Consider the following 24047-nt stretch of genomic DNA (forward strand, 5'->3'; position numbering starts at 1 on the left):
CATCTCAAACACTTTAACGAATAAAAAAGCCCAAACCTGTTGCTCAAACTCAACTTGATTTGGCCAAACAAACCAACAATAAGCTTTCATCAACAACAAACAAAACCGCAACACAGAAACTATTTCAAATCACTCGCAACACAAGCGAATAAAAAAAAAAAAATTACAACCCATATCCTACCTGTTTGATGTCAAGAACATATCCAAAATCTTCGATCCCGTTGTTCCGAAAGTCCAGTGCATTTCAATAATAATTTTCATTAGAAAGTGAGAGTAGATTCACAGTACTGCGTCAACGCTGCTGTTGATTAATTACGATTAATTCACCGCATGACAACGATTGTGTTTATGAAATTCTAACATCCTCAAGTCCTCCTGTTTTTTTAGTTTATCAATAAAAGCTGTTTTTTGAGGTCAGAATTTCATAAAACACTGATAAAAGCATTTATATAACACCACTTTGTTGATCATTATTCTTGTTCAGATGGCGCTAAAGCAGTTTATCATCGGAAGATCATTTTTATCAAGTCAAAACTTGTTGAATTTAGTCAACAAACAAATGTGTGCCCCCACACGCACCCCCTGTCGTTCCTGCCAACCCCTCCCACAACAGGTGCTTTAATTCTAGCATAATTAATGACACTCCCATATTTTCCAACGGTCACATGACAACACATATGAATGTTTACATGGCTCCTATACAGTGATTGGTTTTAATGACATATTTTATAAATTAAAATGTATAAATAAGTTTGATTCTAGGTTGGTTCATCGGAAAATTAATCAGATTCTGAAGCAAAACCAGCTGAAATGCGGTAGAAGTTTGAATTGTGAGAATCGAATCAATCAGTTTACAAAAGCAGAAAGAAAAGATAAACGTACAGTAATACGGGTAAAAAAATAACTTCTATCTTGTACAAACCTCTCTGTTCAGTTTATGGTTTCTCTCCATCAGCTTTGTCTCCTCTTGCTAGCTGACAGAATTCTGTGATAAAATCATCAATATCCAGGATGGACAGACATATTTTATCTCCTTCATGTAACAAGTTTACATTTTAAACACGCTATTCTTAAACCACAAATGGGTTTTTCTTCAAAGATAAAGACTGTGCGAACTCTAAAAAAAAAAGTAGCTGCTTCGTTTTGTTTATAGCGGATCTTAATCTAGTGCATTACCGCCACCTACTGTCAGTATGAAGCAGAAACACAACAGCCTTCATCACTGGAGGTATCAGGGCAACACTTCTGAATCTGAATTATTTGCAAATTAATATACCTATATATATTTCTGGGAGTTCGTTTTGTGTAGGTTTTGTGCAATTATTTGTACTGTCACTATCTTTAAATAAAAGCAATACTCGCATATCTTAGCTCCTCACGCCGACCGATTCTCCCCACACTGACCGCCAAAATAACCGCTAAAATTTAAATGGCTGAGATTCGCGCTTCAGCACCACGACTTGTTCATTCTTACAGCGGCTGCACAGGCGACAGATATTATTTTATATAGCCTATCCGTGGTTGATTTTATGAACAAATAACAATGGATTTCAGTTTAAAAAAAATTCCCAGGAACTGACTGAACATTTCAAAGATTTCACTGTGAATCTGCAATATTTGTACATAGCGGTGACTTCATATTTGACATTGCTGTCATCAAAAAAGAACTAACCAAACTAAACAAACACTCTGAAGGTTTCTTACACTGTTACACACTCAGCAGGTATAAATTATCAACTATTTCAAATTTACGATTGTGGGCGGAGCTACTGTATGACATCACTGCAGTGGAGTAACAGACTTCAGTGAACTTGAAACTTAACAGTTGAACTGGAAGCTTCAACAAACAACAACTCTTCTATTCACAATTAACGAGCAGCTCTGATCTTCACTCACAGGTAAGTGCTTAAAATGTAAAGAGCTCGTTTAGTAGTTTAATAGAATGAAGCAGAATCAGAATGTTAGTAAAAGTGTGTCATTTAATTGGCTGTAAGTCAAAGTTTGAAGTGTGCTGTCAGTTTAGAGATGGCAGAAACAGGAAGCACCTGAACTCTGACAGAATGAACAAAGTCCAGTGAAAATCATAACTGTGTTAAAAATGAGACCTGGTGTTACAGGTGGGTTATAGCCTACAATGCTGCTTGAAAGTTTGTGAACCCTTTAGAATTTTCTACATTTTTGCATAAATATAACAAAACATCAGTGTTGTGAAAAATCTGATCTGAAACTTTTTGGTCATTTATGCAGAAAAGTTTAAAGGGTTCACAAACCTTTAGGCAGCACTGTATGTTTTTTTTCTTTGATATGAAGAGTTCAGATGCAAAACCAGCTAAATCCATCTGTCATCATTCTTTAAAAAATGCATTTTTATCAGGCTCAGATGTATAGGTTTCTATGTAGGTACCGGTACTTCTGATTGGGCTGAGGCTGGTATTTTAACAAGTTTGAAGAAAAAGTATTTGATGGACGTATAATATGTGCCAAGAACATTCACTCAGTATCATTATCTCATTTTTGACCGAGATGGCTTTTAGCTGGTTTTGCATCTGAACTCTTCATATATAAAAATGTATTTTCATATTTAATAAAAAAAAATTGTTGTAAAATTTTAGTTTTTCTTCTACCACCACACCATCAGTCTCAAACCAGAAGTTAGGGCTGAAGCTTACTGAATTGTTCAGTTCAGATGATATGTTGACATTACTTATCTTTTCAGTCATGGCATCCTCCAGTGGTCCATTAAATGAGGAGCTCCAGTGCTCCATCTGTCTGGATGTGTTCACTGATCCAGTCACCACTCCATGTGGACACAACTTCTGCAGAACCTGCCTGAACAAGTGCTGGACAAACACACAGACCTGCTTCTGTCCATTCTGTAAAGAAACATTCAGCAGAAAACCTGATCTCAAGATTAATACAACACTCAGAGAGGTTGTGCAACACTTTAAGGAGAAGCTCCATCTAGGAGAATCTGAGGTGTTTTGTGACATCTGTGATAGAAGAAAGCAGAAAGCTGTGAAGTCCTGCCTGACGTGTCAAAGCTCTTACTGTGAGACTCACCTGGAGCCTCATCACAGAGTCCCACGTCTAAAGAAACACAAACTGATCAACGCTGTGGAAAATCTGGAGGATTATATATGCCAGAAACACCAGAGACCTCTGGAGCTGTTCTGCAGAGATGATCAGACGTGTGTGTGTCTGTCCTGCACTGAAGGAGACCACAGGAACCACAACACTGTTCCTATAGAGGAGGAGAGTCAACAGAAGAAGGCAAGAGATACAAACTAAACACTTCAAACACCCACAAAATACAGTTTTCTTTTCTTGGAGTTGACACTGATGTAGTCAAATTGGAGAAAAAGGAGGATCTTGCGCTTACTTCAATCCACATGTGACACAACTTCAAGTCATCAATAAATTCTTCCAAAAAAAGGAGAAAAACTCAATATTTGAAATGAATTTGCTGTGTATCCAAAAAAGGATTACATGCCAAGATACCAGCAATTTTCTTTATTATTATAAAGTGCAAAAATGTGCTCAATACATAATCTACTTTTTTTTGGAAAAACAGCAAATGTATTTTGGACACTGAATGATACAAAACTGCAAATTGGAGTTTCATGGGGCCTTCAAAATGGTTTTCAAAATGAAGATTCATATAAGATTTGTCAGAAGCTATCTGTTTTTCTCTGTCTGTAGAATCAGCTGGTTCAGACACAAACAGACGTGCATCAGATGATCCAGAACAGAATGAAGAAGATTCAAGAGATCCGGCACTCAGCAGAGCTGAGAAAAGTGATTACAATAAATTCTGTTATGCATCATAATATTTAAGTCTGCATAATAAATAAAGGCACTAAATTAGATAAATTTTTAAAAAATTACATGTTTGAAGTTACATGAGGCTGGTAGATTAAAGAATTCTAATTTATGAATGAAATATCTCTTTAAATAAATATACAAATACATAATATAATGTAATATTCATATATTAATTGTTCTCATTCATCAGAGGGAAATGGAGAAAGAGAAATCAGCCAGTGTTGAGCTCTTCACTGATCTGATCCGCTCCATTGAGAGATGTCAGTCTGAGCTGCTGAAGATGATGGAGGAACAGCAGAAAGCAGCAGAGAAACAGGCTGAAGATCTCATTAAAGAGCTGCAGCAGGAAATCACTGATCTGAAGAGGAGAAACACTGAGCTGGAGCAGCTCTCACACACTGACGATCATCTGCACCTCATACAGGTCTGTCAACATCTGTTTCAAATGAGAAAATCGAGTTAACTGTGTGAGAAAAGTACTGCATATGATCATACAGGTGCATCTCAAAAAATTAGAATATTGTCAAAAAGTTCATTTTTGTTCATAACTTATTTCAAAAACTAAAACTTTCATATATTCCAGATTCATTACATGTACAGTAAAACATTTCTAAAGTTTTTTGTTTGTTTGTTTTAATTTTTATGATTAGAGCTTACAGCTCATGGAAGTCAAAAATCTCAAGTATCTCAAAATATTACAATATTTCCTAAGATCAATCAAAAAATGGATTTGCAAAACAGAAACGTTCAAGTTCTTTACAGTATGTTCAATTATGCTCTCAGTACTTGGTCGGCAGCACATATTACAGCAAACTCCTTGCTCCTAGCACAAATTACAGCATCAGTAAAATGTGACATGTAAGCAATCAGCCTGTGGCACTGCTGAGGCACTATTGAGCCTTCAGATCGTCTGTATATTGTTGGATCAACTGTTTCTCATCTTTCTCTTGAAAATATCCCATAGATTCTCTATGAGATTCAGGTCAGGCATGTTGGCTGGCCAATAAAGCACAGTAATATCGTGGTCAGCAAACCACTTGGAAGTGGTTATTGCACTGTGGGCAGGTGCTAAAGTCCAGCTGGAAAAGGAAATCAGCATCTCCATAAAGCTTGTCAGCAGATGGAAGCATAAAGTGCTCCAATATCCAATATCTCCAGGTAGATGGCTGCATTGACTTTGGACTAAAACACCAGCAGACGTCACGGCACCTCAAATCATCACTGACTTCAGAAACTTCACACTGAACTTCAAGCAGCTTGGATTCTGTGCCTCTCCAAACTCTGGGATCATGATTTCAACATGAAATGCAAAATTAACTTTTATCTGAAAAGAGGACTTTAGACCACTGAGAAACAGTCCAGATCATTTTCTCCCTATCCCAAGTAAGATGCTTCTGACATTGTTTCTGTTTCAGAAGTGGCTTGGTAGCCCTTTTCCTGAAAATGTCTGAGCATGGTGACTCTTGATGCGCTGACTTCATTCTACTCCTTGTGAAGCTCTCCCAAGTGTTTGAATCGGCTTTACTTGACAGTTTTCTCAAGCGTGTGGTCACCCCTGTTGTGTGTGCACCTTTTCCCTACCCAATTTCTTCCTTCCAGTCAACTTTGCATTTAATATGCTTTGATACAGCACTCTGTAAACAGCCACCCCTTTCAGTAATGACCTTCTGTGACTTATCTTCTTTGTGGAGGGCGTCAATGATTGTCTTCTGGACCATTGCCATGTCAACAGTCTTCCCCATTATTGTGGTTTCAAAGAACAAGGAATTTATACTGTAGGGACGGTCATTTAATGAAACTCAAATTATTAAAACAAAAAAACTTTAGAAATGTTTTACTTTACATGTAGTAAATCCAGAATATATGAAAGTTTCAGTTTTTTTAAATAAGTTGCAAACAAAAAAAAGAACTTTTTCATGATATTCTAATTTTTTGAGATGCACTTGTATTTAATAGTCTTCTCTCTCCTGCTGTAGATGTTCTCATCCCTGTGCAGTCGTCCACACACCAAGAACTGGACTGAGATCAGTATTGACTCTGATGTGGACGTGTATTCCATGAATAAACCTCTGATTCAGCTGGAGAAAGCTCTAGATGGGAGTCTAAATGAAAAAATTGGTCAAACTGGTATGTGAATATAAAATACAGCAAATAGATTTCTTATGTGAAGATCTATCCAAACTTAAACTAAAGCAACATGTAATGAACACCATGTACATATTATATACCTGTACAAACTCCACTCACAGGTGTTATATCAGTAAAACATACAGTAACCAGAAATCTGCCTAAAATTAATCAGTCTAAAAAACATTTCCCCACCTCACAAGGACCAGTGTTGGGGGAAGTTACTTTTGAAAGTAATGCATTACAATATTGCGTTACTCCCTAAAAAGTAACTAATTACCTTCATTACATTACGTTCAACACTCTTAAGCAATAAAAAGAAGAACAAATGTTAGTTTATCTTGAGTAATTTTTGCTTATTAGTATGACAAACCTGGATCATTGAAAATCATTAGCATAGATGTTGGTTAATAAATTGGGATTAAATACGTAAAGGATATTTGTATTATTTGACATTTAATTATTGCAGGTTTGTGTCATATTCTGAGTTGCATGTCACTGTTTTTATTCATTTTGATGAATACTGAGTGTTTTTTTTTTTGGGGAGTGAGATGAATTAATGCATGTTCACATTTACTCTAGAATTAAAGTAACATCTTACTCACGATTTCTCACAACATGGGAACAGAAGAGATTTCAATCAATAAATGGGGAAAAAAGTGGCGTTACTAATTTGAAAAAGTAACTTGGATATTTTTTGTAAATTAAAAAGTAATGTGTTACTTTACTAGTTATTTGAAAAAGTAATCTGATTATGTAACTCGCACTTGTAATGCGCTTCCCCCAATATTGACAAGGACAATTTAGAAATATTGCATCTTAAATAACAGTTTCTTACATAGTTTTATAAACTGATGGATGAGCAACATTTACATGCTACTAATGCTCAATGTTAACATGAAATATTACAATAAATAATCATTATATTGTCATGTGTGTCCACAGGGTTGAAGTGTGTGAAGTTTGCAGGTACAGTGTGACTGACACCATTTTTTTTCAATACATTTTATCATCTGTATTATATGAAAATGTTTGTTGTGAAGTTAATTAATAATGTCTAATCTGTCATCTAGTGGATGTGACTCTGGATCCTGATACAGCGAATCCATATCTCATCCTGTCTAATGATGGAAAACAAGTCAGTCATGGAGACATTAAGCAGGACGTCCCAAAAAACTCGAAGAGATTTGACTTCTGTTGTTGTGTTCTGGCAAAGCAGGGATTCAGTTCAGGGATATTTTACTATGAGGTGCAGGTGAAGGGAAAGACTGAGTGGATTTTAGGAGTAGTCAGAGAATCCATTAACAGGAAGAAGACAAACACACTGAGTCCTAAAGATGGATTCTGGACTGTGATTCTGAGGAATGAGAATCAATATAAAGCTGGTGAAAATCCATCTGTCACTTTATTTCTGAAAGTGAAACCTGAGGTTGTGGGAGTGTTTGTGGATTATGAGGAGGGTCTGGTCTCTTTTTATGATGTGGGCTCCAGATCTCATATCTACTCTTTCACTGGTCAGACTTTCACTGACAAACTCTATCCATATTTTAGTCCAGGTCTTAATGATAAAGGTAAAAACTCAAACCCACTGATCATCACACCTGTAAACAAATAAATTTCCCTAAAATATGAAACATGAAATCCGGAATGATTTTTTCCAGACTGGACCGTAAACCCTTAATGGGATATTCATTTTCACATATTGAAGGTCAGTTCTTTAAATACTGACATTTTTGATGTGGTATGCAGATTACATTTGTTTTAATATACAGCATAATGCACAACTTTGTATTGAGTTAAAATGGTACATTTCCTCAGTTTTTAAACATTCAATAAGTTTTGTATGATCTATTGCAAATAAATCTACTGTAGGTTTATAACAGAGGTCTCAAACTCAGTTCTTGGAGGGCCGCATCTCTGCAGAGTTTAGCTCCAAACAGCTCCAACTCACACCTGCCTGGAGTTTCTAGTAATTCTGAAGACCTTGATTACATCAGGCGATTTTTTTTAATTGGTTAAAATTAATGGAGAATATTGTGTTTTTCCGTGTGCGCTCGACCATTTCCGTCGGTGGTTCTAAATCACTTGATGAGGTCCGCGCAATTTCCACAAAAACTATGCCGCAAAAAGAGTAAATAAAAAGCGTCCATAAAAAGGCAAAAGAACATAAGAACTTTTTCTTAAATTATGACCATTAAAAATCAACAGACTGATGAAAATGCGGGACATTTTCTCAATATGCGAGGTGCGGGACAAAGGGTGAAAATGCTGTGCGGTACAACGCAAAGCGGGACGGGTGGTCACCCTAGTCACATGACATCACATTTTATTTATAAGTCTGATATAGGTTTTTTATATATATATATATATATATATATATAGGTTTTGTGCAACTATTTGTACTGTAGCTGACCGATTCTCCCCAGACCGATTCTTACCGCCAAAATAACCGCTGAAATTTAAATGGCTGAGATTCGCGCTTCAGGACCACGACTTGTTCACTCTTACAGCGGCTGTACAGGCGACAGATATTATTTTATATAGCCTATCCGTGGTTGATTTTATCAACAAATAACAATCTTGGATTTCAGTTTAAGTACCTCTATTTGTTTGTTTTGTCTTCCCAGGAACTGACTGAACATTTCAAAGATTTCACTGTGAAGCTGCAATATGTGTAAACTGCTGTGACTTGATATTTGACAAAATGAAACAAATACTCTGAAGGTTTCTTACACACTCAGCAGGTATAAATTATCAACTGTTTCAAATTTACGATTGTGGGCGGAGCTACTGTATGACATCACTGCAGTGGAGTAACAGACTTCAGTGAACTTGAAACTTAACAGTTGAACTGGAAGCTTCGCCAAACAACAACTCTTCTGTTAAGAATTTACAAGCAGCTCTGATCTTCACTCACAGGTAAGTGTAGGAAATGTAAAGAGCTCGTTCAGTAGTTTAACAGAATGAAGCAGTATCAGAATGTTAGTAAAAGTGTGTCATTTAATTGGCTGTAAGTCAAAGTTTGAAGTGTGCTGTGGTTTAGAGACGGCAGAAATAGGAAGTACTTGAACTTCTGACAGAATAAACAAAGTCCAGTGAAAATCATAACTGTGTTAAACAAAAATGACACCTGGTGTTTATGGGTGTTTATTTAATTGGTTTAATGTTTCTTATGCTTTCTTTCATGTATAAAATCCCATTTCATGATAATATTGTTCTGTTCAGCAGTTTATATGATGTGTTGTCATTACTTACCTTTTCAGTCATGGCATCCTCCAGTGGTCCACTAAATGAGGAGCTCCAGTGCTCCATCTGTCTGGATGTGTTCACTGATCCAGTCACCACTCCATGTGGACACAACTTCTGCAGAACCTGCCTGAACAAGTGCTGGACAAACACACAGACCTGCTTCTGTCCATTCTGTAATGAAACATTCAGCAGAAGACCTGATCTCAAGATTAATACAACACTCAGAGAGGTTGTACAGCACTTTAAGGAGAAGCTCAATCTAGGAAGATCTGAGGTGTTCTGTGACATCTGTGATGGAAGAAAGCAGAAAGCTGTGAAGTCCTGCCTGACGTGTCAAAGCTCTTACTGTGAGACTCACCTGGAGCCTCATCACAGAGTCCCACGTCTAAAGAAACACAAACTGATCAACGCTGTGGAAAATCTGGAGGATTATATATGCTAGAAACATGAGACACCTCTGGAGCTGTTCTGCAGAGATGATCAGACGTGTGTGTGTCTGTCCTGCACTGAAGGAGACCACAGGAACCACAACACTGTTCCTATAGAGGAGGAGAGTCAACAGAAGAAGGCAAGAGATACAAATAAAACACTATAAACACCCATGAATTACAGTTTAGGTTGAAGTCAAATCGTGACAAAATCGTGATGTTTTTTCAGCTGTAGCTTGAAAATTGTCAGGGAATCAGCATTCCTGATAGGCGTGGAAAGATCATTCCACCAGCCAGGAATGTTGAACGAAAACTTTCTGGAAAGTGATTTTGTGCCTCTTCGTTATGGCACTGCAAGGTGTTGCTCACCTGTAGATCTCTGGAGGGAATGCTGTTCTATATGCACACATCAATGTCTTAAACTTGATGTGAGCCGCAACCAGTAACCAGTGCAGGGAGACAAGGAGAGAAGTAACATGGGCCCTTTTGGGCTTGTTAAAAATCAGACGTGCCACTGCATTCTGAATTAAAAGAACATCAATTTAAAACTGCAGTGCAGAAAAGGAGTAGATTGTATTTGTTTAAATTTTAGACTTGTTATAATTTGTTATGTGCAGAGCTGGGTAGATTACTTACAAATAGCAGTTTATTACTGATTACAGATTATATGATGAAATCTGTAGTTAGTAATGTAATTTAGGTTACTCATTTTATTCTGTAAAAATACTTTTTAGATTACTTTTAGATAACTTTTTATCTAACTTGTTTAAACGTACCATTAAACATATATTTATATTTAAAAAAAAAAAAATAATAATAATAATAATAATAATGCATGGGCTTAATGCAAGCGGGATTGTGAGTTGATAAAAAGCTAATAATTAATTAAATCATAACAATATCAAATAAATTATTTAAATACTAAAACACTAAAAATAGAAATATTTAATTTGTTTACCTGCATGTCAAACTGATCATTAAGCTACAAACCATAAACATGCAAATGTGTTCAATTATTGAGAGTAAATATTTCATTTCAAAGGGGTTTGGCTGACAAAAACATTTGGGAATGCTTGCATTACATGAACAAACATTAATAAACATGAAGATAATAATGACATTACACAGCCAAAGGCTGATGATACACAGGGCAACTTTGAGCAATTTTGCCAGGCAACTTTTTTTAAAAAACAAAGATGCTTGGGCTTGTTTCCATTAAGAATTGATAATAAATTTCTATCTGGATCATTTAGATTGGCCGTAGGCCCTGTGTCTCACCTGGTTGCCTGTTGACGTCAAAATTGCCCAAAGTTGCCCCATGTATCATCAGCCAAAGTTTTCCAGGTTTTATCCAGACTTTCAGAATCAGTTCACAGGATATAATGAATACATAGTAGTGTTTCATAGCTATATTTGGTATTTTGCATAATTATTTGTTTCATTCACGGTCTAATTGTTTGAGAGGTGCTTTTCCCCCAGATTCAGAAGTATGGATCGCAGATTTACTTACATGACCTTTACGTGATCATTCAATATTGCAAATTCTGTCAGGACCACTTTCATCAAAGATGACTGACAATTAGCATACAGTTTGGGTTGGCAGTATGGTTCTGTTCTGGGCAAGAACTATTTGTGCATCCATGCAGCCTAGTACAGATGACAGCAGGGAGAGCAGCAATAACCCCACAAGTGTACCTCACATCTCCTTGCTCCACACTGTAGCAGCAAACGTGACAAAAACACAGTAGGATTTTTAGAGAGGAAAATTTAAAAGAGAAAAAAAGAGAAGACAAATGAAGTAGAATCAACAAATTCTGAATGATTTACTGCCATTGTGTGAATAATAAGTAATCCATAAAAAAGTTATCTGATCACAAGCACTCTAAAATGTCATAATCTCTAATATACGAGTACTTGATTTTTAGAATCTGATCATGTAATCCAGATTACATGTAATCAGTTACTACCCAGCACTGGCTATGTGTTGAATTATGTGTTGAATTTAAGTTTTAAAACCTGACAAGCAACTTTGGTTCTTTACATTTATGGTCAATGTTTTTTTCTTCTTTCAAAATATTGCTGACACTGCCTACTCGCAGGTAAAAGCCAATCAGTGCCATAATTAATGTGCTGTAGAGTTATTCATCATCACACGTCGTGCCCTCCTCCCCCTTTTTGGAGTAAATTGCATTTAACTTGCATGTTAACGTTAGTAGATGTAAATAGACAAACAAGACCACCAACAGAGATGTACAGAGATGAAGGAAACGTGGAAGAAGGTGAACGATGTAGGGGAGGCTAATTAAATTAGGTCCTTTTACTCCCCTGCACCGTTCACCTTCACTTTTTTATTTTAATAATACATTCATCATTAGCCATAATAGGCCTACTAATAGTAGATATTAGCAGCTTCTGAAGAAATTTCACATGCTCAAAGTCTAGTGTGACTTCGGCTTTACCCTGAAAACTGTCTGAAAATGGAAAGTTAAATTCATTGATAAATGTGTTTGTATTTTTCTCTGTCTGTAGAATCAGCTGGTTCAGAAACAGCAGCAGATGATCCAGAACAGAATGGAGAAGATTCGGGAGATCCAGCACTCAGTAGAGATGAGAAAGGTGAGAAGGGGAAAATGATTACAATTATTTGTTCATAATATTTTTGTCTTTGAAGCGACATGAGGACAGCAGATGAGAGAAGTTTACTTTTTGAGTGTACTATCACTTTAAATAAATATGTAATCGTTAGGGATGTGACGAGATCTTGTGACCATATCCTCCCAAAACATTTTGCAGTGTTTACATTAGAGCTGCATGATTAATCCTTAAAATATCGAGATCTTGATTCAAACACCCACACGATCTTATTCCTGAATGACAACGATTTAGCCGTGTCTATTAGGACTGTTTGTCGCTGCCCATGTTAATGAATCAGAGGGTCGGGGTAAATGTGAACACAGAAATAGCAACACAAACAGTCTTTTCATCCACATTATAATCATTATTTCTGTGTTACAGACATTTAAATAACAGAAGTACTGGTATAAAAGTTCATAGTTTGAGTAAAAACATTTATTGTCTACAGTAGCGAACAAACAAAGTATTTTAACACTTGTATGTATAGTAACGCTTATCCTCTTCCGCCAGGAAAAAAAAAGTATGTCATTGAATCATTCATATAGGAGATTTCAATAGTAAAACAAGTCTTAATGAAGTGAGACTCCTTCATTTTTTTTAAATGAATATGTTTTTAAAAGACTTAAGCAATGAACAGTTTCTCAGAACCACTAGTAAATTACGTTATTTTGTTTAGTTTTCTAATCTTTTTTTCTCCGGATTCGTGAGAGAATCATGGTCTCCAGTTTATTAAAAACAACTGGGATTCTCAGTTTATTCAGAATCGTGAAGCTCTTGTTTAAATGTTGTTTATTACTGCATATAATTCATAAAAATGGAATTTTATTTTCATAAAGTTCAAAATGCACCTACATTTTTTGCCTTTTGTCTTTTTCAGTTGAATAAAACTGTATTTCCCTATATTTATTTACCTATAGAAAAGTTTAAAAATCTCGTCTCTTCTCGTTCTCGTGAATCCAGTCTCATGTCTCGTCTCATGGGATAAGTGTCTCTTCACACCCCTAGTAATCATAGAACATTTTGTTAATTGTTCTCATTGATCAGAGAAACACAGAGAAAGAGAAATCAGCCAGTGTTGAGCTCTTCACTGATCTGATCCGCTCCATTGAGAGATGTCAGTCTGAGCTGCTGAAGATGATGGAGGAACAGCAGAAAGCAGCAGAGAAACAGGCTGAAGATCTCATTAAAGAGCTGCAGCAGGAAATCACTGATCTGAAGAGGAGAAACACTGAGCTGGAGCAGCTCTCACACACTGACGATCATCTGCACCTCATACAGGTCTGTCAACATCTGTCTCATTGCTGAGAATAGAGAATATTATTGGTCAAATGCTCTGTTGACAAACCTGATGAGTTTCAGAAATTGCACAAAAGAGAATAAAATCATCATAAAGTAAAATGAGAAAAAATAGTTAACTGTGTTAGAAAGCTCCTGCAGATTTAAAGTTAAAAATAAAATGATCACATGTAATAGTCTTCTCTCTCCTGCTGTAGATGTTCTCATCCCTGTGCAGTCGTCCACACACCAAGAACTGGACTGAGATCAGTATTGACTCTGATGTGGATGTGCGCCGTATGAACAGAGCTTTGATTCAGTTTAAGAAAACTCTTGATGAAACTCTAGATGAAAAACTCATTCCATCTGGTATGTAATTATCAAATACAGTGAACAGAATTCTAATGTGAAGTTCTATCCAAACTTAAACTCCTGCCATAGCCAGTTAAAACTGTATTACTTTTGAATAACAGAAAGCAACATGTCAGGAAACATGATGTAAGTATTAAGACCAGTATTAACCGTACAAGCTCCACTCACAGGAATTACATCAGTAACACATACTGTAACAAGAAATCTATGTTTTCTCACCTCATAAGGACAATTTAAAAACTTCAAATATCAAATAACACATATTTAGACTGAATAATTATAATTAAAATTGAGGCTCTAATAGGTAATGAATACTAGAGCTTTAATAATCTTTCTGTTATGATTGTTTCATACATGTATAAGTGTATTTACTAGAAAGACATTCAGTTGTTTTTCAAACTGATGGATGAGCTACATTTACATGTCACTGATGCTGCCAATAAAAATAATCTCACTGTTAATCTGAAATATTCTTATAAATAATTGATCACATCATGTTTTCATCTACAGTCACAGAGTTGAAGTGGGCTCAGAAGTTTGCAGGTACAGTGTGACTGACCTTATTTTCTTCAATACATTTATAAGAGTTGTTTATATTTTCATAATCTATATTATATGAAAATGTTTGTTGATTGATATTGTCTAATCTCTCATCTAGTGGATGTGACTCTGGATCCTGATACAGCGGATCCATATCTCATCCTGTCTGATGATGGAAAACAAGTCAGTAAAGGAGACATTAAGCAGGACGTCCCAGAAAATCCAAAGAGATTTGATGATGATTTGTGTGTTCTGGCAAAGCAGGGATTCAGTTCAGGGAGATTTTACTATGAGGTGCAGGTGAAGGGAAAGACTGAGTGGGATTTAGGAGTGGCCAGAAAATCCATTAACAGGAATGGGGAGACTGACCTGTGTCCTGATGATGGATTCTGGACTGTGGTTCTGAGGAATGAGAATCAATTTGATGCATGTGAAAATTCACCTGTCTATTTATCTCTGAGAGTGAAACCTGAGATTGTGGGAGTGTTTGTGGATTATGAGGAGGGTCTGGTCTCTTTTTATGATGTGGGACACAGATCTCGTATCTACTCTTTCACTGGTCAGACTTTCACTGAAAAACTCTATCCATTTTTTAGCCCAGGCCTTAATGATAAAGGTAAAAACTCAAAGCCACTGATCATCACACATGTTAAGAAATAAATTTCCCTAAAATATGAAACATGAAATTTGGAATGATGAACTATTCAAGAGCTGATTTTAAATGATTAAAGTATGTAAATAAACTAAAAAAAATACACACTAAGAGCCATATTATTATAAATAATAAAAATGAAATATTTGTAAATTACAAGAAAAATAGTAAGTTGTCACAGCTATAGACTTGACTATATAAATCCTAAATGGGATTTTCATTTCCATAAATGGACACTCATTTCTAGAAATGTTGAAATGTTTTTGATCTGGTGTGCAGATTACATTTTTTATTATTATTTTGTCACAATATTTTATACAAATAACTTAATATTACTCTCCAGTTCTGAGAAAGTTGGGATGCTCTGTACAATGTACATAAAAACCTCATAAACCCATATTTTAGTCACACTAACTTATCAAATACAAATACATTTATTCAGTTTAAACATTTGATATGTTGTATATGTTTAGTTAGAGTTTGTGTGTGTGTGTGTGTGTGTGTGTGTGTGTGTGTGTGTGTGTGCACCTGGTATTCATCACGTTATGGGATCAAATGTCCCCACAAGGATAGTAATACCAGTAAATTGACCTTGTGGGGTGAGGTTAAAGGCTTATAAATCATGCAGAATGAGTTTTTTTGAGAAAGTAAAAGTGTGCACAGTCTCCTGTGAGGGCTAGGTTTAGGTGTAGGGCGATAGAAAGTACGGTTTGTACAGTATAAAAACCATTACACCTATGGAATGTCCCCATAAAACATGTAAACACAACATGTGTGTGTGTGTGTGTGTGTGTGTTGTGTTGATAGTCGGGCCTTGTCTGACACACAATGACACTCATCATCATGATTTAAATACAGCAGTTCAGTTTTCTGTCCAGCAGAGAGCAGCGTTAACCAGACATTCACAATATCAAACTCTGTGAAATGAGAGCACTCTGGTCAATTGTAGATAACAAAGCCACAGAAAATTGTAATGTTTGATTATCTGCCAGTACAAACAAACGCACAAATAAATAAATAAAGATCTGCCATTACTGATAAATAAATAAATAAATCTTCCAAAACCAAAAACTAAATATTGCCCCGAAAATATCTGCCAATGGATAAACAAACAAATAAATAAGATAAATTGTATTTTAAATTCAGTTTTGCAACTAAAACATTTGGAATTTAAAAAAAAATACCACCAATTTAATAGCAAATGATAACGTCTCAGTTACATCTGTAACCCTCATTCCCTGAAGGATGGAACGGAGACGTTACGTCATAACAGACGTATTTGGGGTCTCCCTTGGGAGGCCAATCACCTCTGAATAAACTGGAAAAGGCCAATGAAAATTGGTGAGTGGATATTGCATGCCAAGCCACTCCCCCGTACATACAGGTATATAAGATGGCGGCGTGCATCCACTCATTCAGATTTAAGATGTGGAGCTGAGCCAAAACTGAGCGCCCCAGCGCAGTCCAGAATTGTGGCAAGAGGACGTAACATTTCCGTTCCCTCCTTCAGGGAATGAGGGTTACAGATGTAACCGAGACGTTCCCCTTCAGTCGTTTTCTACGACGTTACATCATAACTGACGTATTTGGGGTCTCCTCAGGTGGACTGGGCTCGAACTCCCAGGGGTCACAGCTCACCCTGACACTGGTAAGCCAGGGTGATGGCATCGACCACCCAATGAGCCAACCACTGCTTCGAGACAGCATTCCCCAACTGCTGGCCTCCTAAGCAGACAAAGAGCTGCTCGGAGCATCTGAAGCTCCGGGTGTGGTCCACATAAGTGCGCAGGGCACAAACGGGACACAGCAACGACATTGCTGGGTCTGCCTCCTCCGGGGGCAGAGCTTGCAGGTTCACCACCTGATCCCTAAAGGGAGTGGTGGGAACCTTGGGCACATAACCAGGCCGGGGTCTCAAGGTCACGTGAGAATCAGCCAGACCGAACTCAAGGCATGACTCGCTGACCGAGAAGGCATGTAGGTCCCCCACCCTCTTGATGGATGTGAGCACGATCAGGAGCGATGTCTTTAAAGACAGATATTTCAGCTCGACTGATGCAAGTGGCTCAAAGGGAGCCCACCGAAGGCCTAATAGCAAAACGGAGAGGTCCCAAGAGGGGATGAGGTGCGGACGAGGGGGATTTAGCCTCCTAGCACTCCAGGAACCTGACGATCAGGTGATGCTTCCAGAGGGACAGACCATCAACCGCATCATGATACGCCGCGATGGCCGCCACATGTACTTTTAAAGTGGAGGGGGACAGCCTCTGCTCCAACTTTTCTTGAAGAAAGGAAGGAAAGCATCACACCGACCGAGCATCTCTGCGGGTCCTGCTGGCGGGAGGAACGCCAATCAGTGATCAGACCCCACTTCAGAGCATAGGCCTGCCTGGTAGAGGGGGCTTTAGCCTGAATGATGGCATTAATCACGGCCTGGGGAAGGCCGGTGAGGTCTGCCGAGTCCCGTCCAGAAGCCACACATGTAGGTTCCAGAGGTCGGGACGCGGGTGTCAAATTGTGCCCATCCCCTGAGAAAGAAGGTCCTTCCTCAGGGGAATCTTTCAGGGAGGGGCTATCGCGAGGAGCATGGGGTCGGCAAACCAGGTCCGGATGGGCCAATAAGGCGCAACCAACAGGACCTGTTCCTCGTCCTCCCTGATCTTGCACAGAGGCTCACTGGGGGAAAGGCGTACTTGGTGAGTCCCTGGGGCCAGCTGTGTGCCAGAGCGTCCCTGCCGAGGGGGGCCTCGGTCAGGGCATAAAACAGCTGGCAGTGGGAGAATTCCGGGGAAGCGAGCAGGTCCACCTGAGCTTCGCCGAATCGACTCCAAATTAGCTGGACCACCTGGGGGTGCCATTCTCCGGGATGAGTGAACTGTCATGAGAGCACACTGGCCGCACGATTCAGTTCTCCCGGAATGTGAACAGCCCGCAGCGATTTGAGCTGCGTCTGACTCCACAGGAGGAGATGGCGGGCGAGTTGCGACATGCGACGGAAGCGTAAACCACCCTGCTGGTTGATATACGCTACCATCGGAACATTGTCTGTTCGAATCAGCACATGCTTGTCGCGCAACATCGGGAGAACCGACGTAGCGCTAGAAGCACTGCGAGCAACTCGAGGCAATATGCCGCTGCAGTCGAGGTCCTGTCCAGGAGCCCGAGGCTGCCTGCACGTTGCAAACGGCACCCCAGCCCGTCTTGGAGGCATCTGTGTTCACAACCACGTGCCTCGACACCTGACCCAGGGGCACACCTGCCCGTAGGAATGCAGGGTCTGACCAAGGGCTGAAGGCGACGACATTCCGGGGTAACGCCGACCCGGAATGTGCCGTGGTGCCATGCTCGTCTTGGGATTCGGCCGTAAAGCCAGTGCTGAAGCGGTCTCATATGAAGCAGTCCGAGCGGCATAACTGTGGCTGCGGCTGCGTCTGCCATATGCCCCAGGAGCCTCTGAAAAAGTTTGAGAGGGACAGCTGTCCTGTGTCTGAACAGGTTCAGACAACTCAGCACCGACTGAGTACGCTCGTCCGTGAGGCGTACCGACATATTGACCGAATCCAACTCCATAGCAAGAAAAGAGATACTCTGAACAGGGGAGAGTTTGCTCTTTTCCCAGTTGACCTGAAGCCCCAGATGGCTGAGGTGCTGCAGCACCAGGTCCCTGTGCTTGTCGAGATAGTTGAGGATTCGGATATCCATGTCCCAGAGAAGGGAGAGGGCACCCTCTGCGTTCTTGGTAAAAACGAGGGGAGACAGGGCTAGCCCAAAGGGGGACTTTGTACCGATACGCCCGACCCTCGAAAAACAAACCGAAGAAACGGTCTATGTCGAGGAAAGTGAGCTTTGTCAGTGTTGTACATCTCACCAGGTTCAACCAGATTTTTATTTTATTTTTTTATATATTTTAAATAAATAAATAACTGTCTAAAATACCAAATAATTACCAATAAATAAACAAATAAATAAAAATCACATATATCACCCGGTAACCAGCATGGAGACTATATATCATGCGTCCCTGATACATTTTATGTTATTTATAAATTGAAGTTTTTTCCAGTAGCAGAAAGTGGAAACTAACCAAAAGAAAGAGTAAACATAATGCATTTCTTTCAGTTTTAAATAGGAAAAAAAACAAAGCACTTATAAACGTCTGTAGACAAATTTATTTCATTTTCAACAACAAACACAGTTGATTTCACTCTGACACACAGCGTCTCTCCAGAGCGAGACAGACTCGTGAACATGAACAAGAGCTTGACGTGTAGATGAGTGACGTCTGTAAACCAGCCAATGAAAACTAACATCTGTACAGAACATTAAACATGTTAAACAGCACACATGTAACAACCTGCTAGTCATTACACACATGCTAACTAACCATTTCAAGCAAAGGTTAAGTCAAAAATGAGTATTTGCTGATAATTCACTCACCCTCAGGCCTCCAAGATGTAGAATGATTTTTGTTGCTTCATCAGGTTTTGAGAAATATAGCATTGCATCACTTGCTCACCAATGGATGTGAATGGGTGCCGCCGGAATGAGAGTCCAAACAGCTGATAAAAACATCACAATAATCTACAAATAATCCACACCACTCCAGTCAATCAATTAACATCTTGTGAAGCCGAAGCCTAAAACAAATCCATCACCAAGATGTTTTTACTAAAATATGAGTCCATAATCCATAATAAAGCTTCCTCCAGTGAAAAAGTGGTCTGGTCTGAATCAGGAGAGAAATCTGCACAAATCAAGCACTGTTTACAAGCCAAAACAGCTTTAAACAAATATGTGGCTGGATTTTGATGTGAGAGACATATAGGAGATTGACTTTTTCACTGGAGGAACAATGGTTTGAAGTTAAAAACATCTTAATGATGGACTTGTTTCTGGTTTTGTCTTCTTAAGATGTTAACTGATGGACTGGAGTGGTGTGGATTACTTGTGGATTATTGTGATGTTTTAATCAGCTGTTTGGACTCTCGTTCTGACGGCACCCATTCACATCCATTATTAAGCAAATAATTTAATGCTGCATTTCTTCAAATCTGATAAAGAAACAAACTCATCTACATCTTGGATGACCTGAGGGAGAATAGCAAATATTCATTTTAGGTGAACTACAGTGAACAATACTGTCATGGAGAAACATAAGTATAAATGTGTTCAATAATCATTTAACTCCTAATTTCATTAAATACCACAGATACAGTGAAGTTAACAGTGGTCAAGTGTTAGTTGCCTGGTTAACACAGTGGAAAATCAGTGAGGTTGTTCAGGTTAGAGAAATGAAACCAGTTTAATGACAGAAACATACTTTACTCAAGTACAATTGTAAAATCCAACCACAGATTAAAACAACTGACAAATATTTAGGCCTAAATTTCAAATTGATGTACTGAATTTCATTTGAGTCATTGTGTCAACTCAACCAGAGGTCCCTGGCTTAAATTTTTGATTTTGCTAATATTGTTTCTGAAGAAAGGTAGATATATAGTGATGAAAGCCAAAATATTACATGTCATTGATGGATATTTTCTGAGTAATTATCCATTATCCATTAATTATACACTAGTTTGTAGAGGAGAGTCAAAATGGCAATTTAGATATTTAGAGCCAAAATACAAGAGGGTAAAAATGACTTTAGAAAGATGGCAGCATCATTATCTTATTTGTACACACAGATTAATAGTTCTATTATTAAAATCCATTGACTTTATCAATCTTTGTTGCATTATGTGCCAATGGTGACCATTCAAAAATAGGGAAACAGCACTTTTTGAGTTTTTCTCCAAAAATTTGCATGCCTGCAACTCAAGAAGTATTAAAGATATCTTAATGCCCTTTTAGAAGTGCCTATAACTTCCAATATCTCTGGAACCAAATCTCATAAAAATAAAGATGCCAAAAGTAAAGTTTTTTAAGACCAAATATCTAAAAGCACATTAAAATATCTTTAATACATCTTGAGTTACAGGCATGCAAACTTTGGAAAAAGTGCCGTTTCCCTATTTTTGAACGGTCACCATTGGCACACAATGCAACAACGACTGCAAAAGTCAACCGATTTTACGAACAGAACTACAAATCTCTGTGTACAAATAACATAATGATGCTGCCATCTTTCCAAAGTCATTTTTAATCTCCTGTAACTTGACTCTGAATCTCAGGTGAAAACTGGCATTTTGACCTCCCTCTACAAAACAGTGGATTACTCAGTAAATATTCATGCATGACATTTAATATTTTGGCTTTCATCACTATACATTTTTATCTTTCCTCAGAAAAAATATTAGCAAGATCAAAAAATCTGAGAATTTTCTGAAATTTGGTTGAGTTGACACGGAATGACCCATTTATATAATGACTGATTATTTTAGTTTATTAGTTTATATTAAAACTCTGTAATCCAAACTGTGTGTGCAATTCAAATTCATAAACCTTAAATTTAGGCCTTAATATTTTTCAAGCATTGCTACGTTTGCATTTATATACTTTTGTAGAGTATGTCTCAGGTCAATGTGCTGACGTTTAACCGCTTTAAACTACCGTCTAACACAAGAAAGCACTCTTTGGTTTTGTGAATGATTCCCTTTTGTGTCTTTTCTCTATTTTCTAAATTATATAAATTCCCTACGCCACGTAATACGTTTCCAAACACCGTAAAGCTAGTCGACTGAGTGTCTACAGTGGGAATATCTGATTATATGACTCCAAAGGATGAGAGAATCACATATATTTGATGAAGCAAAGCAGCACGGCGCGTGTGGGACGGTGATCGTCACAGCAGATGTAAAGTAGGATGTGTCGTCCAGCGCTCGACACGTTTCGTTAACTTCTTCTGCTTACAAACCAATCGCATGAGGAGGACAGAAAGACGACCAACACGGAAACATGGTGAAGTGTGTGTGTGTGTTTGCTACATCTTTAGGTGGTCTCAGTGTGTGTGTGTTTGGGACGGGAAGGGTCTCGGAGGGGTTTATGTGAGTCCGATCTCCTCGAGGACGCTGCGGGGAGTCTCTGCTTCCTGTGGGAGGAAGATCAACACTTTCCCTGATCACACGCTCAAGCATCGAAATCACGCAAAACACAACACATGCAAACCCTGAAACTCTGTTATACACACCAAATACTCTCCAACACACAAAATAATGCAAATGCTGCCAGTATTTGACTTTTAATACAGTGTTTACTAGACAAACACTATTTAATTCAAACATTGGCTGTTTGTGTTTTAAAAGCCAATCATTTATCATCAAAATATATCATTGAAAAATTCAAATGTTAGTTTTCTTTTTGTTAATATGAAATCAAATATTTACCAATGAATGATCATTCAAATAGCTTTACCAAATATTTATAATATTTACCAAAAAACACACAAAAAATGTTTTCTTTGTTATAAAATCAATATTTACCAAACAAACACTAAATAATGTAAATGTTGGCTCTGTTTTGGTACTTAAAAACATTTACCAACAAACGAAGATAATTCAAATTGGGTTTGTTTTTATTTTTTTTAAAAATAATAAATAAATAAATTACAAAGTAACACAAATAAATAACTAACTAAATAAAAATGATAATAATAAAAAAGGTTGTTGGCTTTATTTCTGTTACCAAACAAAAGTTAAATATTTTTAAATGTTAGCTTTGTGTTTTGTTATAAAAAGCAATATTTACCAAACAAACACTAAATAATTCAAATGTTGGATTTGCCTTTGTTATAAAAACCAGATGTTTACTAATAAAATTCAAATGTTATATAATAGTTATTTTAATAATTAAAAATTTCACTGTAATAAAAAAGCAAATATTTAACAATCACTAAAGCATTAAAAAATGTTGGCTGTGTGTTTTATTATATATTAAAAAAGATGTACTAAACCAACGTTTAATATTTACCAAAAAATAATTACTAAAACCGTCAAAAAATTCTAATGTTGGCTTTATTTCTGCTATAAAAACAATACTTACCAAACATTAAACATTTAAAATGTTAGTTCTGTGTTTTATTAGGAAAAGCAAAATTTATTAAACAAACACTAAATAACTTTAAAATTGCATTTGTCTTGGTTATAAAAACCCAATATTTACTAATCAAATTCAAATGTTAAATAATAGTTGTTAGACAATATTAAAATTTTGGGTTTCTATGTTATAAAAAAGCAAATATTTAATCTCTAAAGCACTAAAATGTTGGCTTTGTGTTTTATTATATAGTAAACAAAATGTACTTAACTAATTTTAAATATTTACCAAAATATATTTTCCAAAAACGCACAAAAATTGTAATGTTGGCTTTATTTCTGTTATAAAAACAATATTTACTAAACAAAAATTAAATATTTCAAATGTTAGCTTTGTGTTTTATTATAAAAAGCAATATTTACCAAACAAACACTAAATAATTCAAATGTTGGATTTGCCTTTGTTATAAAAACCAAATATTTACTAAAAAAAGTAAACAAACAAAAAAAATATTAGATAAGAGTTCTGTTATAAAAAAGCAAATACTTAACAATCACCAAAGCATTAAAATATTGGCTTGCTATTTTATTATATATTAAAAAATTTACTAAACCAACTTTAAATATTGACCAAAAAATAATTGCCAAAAATGCACAAAAACTCTAATGTTGGCTTTATTTCTGCTATAAACAATTTTTTTACCAAACAAAATTTAAATATTTCAATTGTTAGCCAAACAAACACTAAATAATTCAAATGTTGGATTTGCCTTTGTTATAAAAAACAAATATTTACTAAAAAACAAATTTAAATGTTAGATAATAGTTTTAATATAATAATTAAAGAAAATATTTAACGATTACTAAAGCATTAAACTGCTATTAAATTCCTAAACCAGACATGAAATAATTAAAATGTTAGCTTTTATCCATAATAATATATATATAAATACCAACAAACACAAAATTTCTCAA

At 36.9% G+C, this 24047-nt stretch overlaps 1 protein-coding gene and 1 pseudogene across 1 annotated transcript in view; both read left to right on the top strand.

Moving 5' to 3' along the window:
• The window catches only part of LOC127154548 (E3 ubiquitin-protein ligase TRIM39-like), a 239635-nt gene extending 232071 nt beyond the window's left edge, over nucleotides 1-7564 (top strand). Inside the window, exons 2-7 of the mRNA XM_051096147.1 lie at nucleotides 2717-3270; nucleotides 3700-3795; nucleotides 4013-4246; nucleotides 5799-5949; nucleotides 6895-6918; nucleotides 7023-7564. Coding sequence (XP_050952104.1) covers nucleotides 2719-3270; nucleotides 3700-3795; nucleotides 4013-4246; nucleotides 5799-5949; nucleotides 6895-6918; nucleotides 7023-7564 — 1599 coding nt within the window. The 5' untranslated portion in view covers nucleotides 2717-2718. The remainder of the gene's footprint in view (nucleotides 1-2716; nucleotides 3271-3699; nucleotides 3796-4012; nucleotides 4247-5798; nucleotides 5950-6894; nucleotides 6919-7022) is intronic.
• On the top strand, nucleotides 1833-15155 carry LOC127154549 (E3 ubiquitin-protein ligase TRIM21-like; annotated as a pseudogene).
• Nucleotides 15156-24047: the final 8892 nt, after the last annotated feature.

The sequence above is a fragment of the Labeo rohita genome, chromosome 23, assembly GCF_022985175.1.
Source record: "Labeo rohita strain BAU-BD-2019 chromosome 23, IGBB_LRoh.1.0, whole genome shotgun sequence".
Taxonomy (NCBI): Eukaryota; Metazoa; Chordata; class Actinopteri; order Cypriniformes; family Cyprinidae; genus Labeo; species Labeo rohita.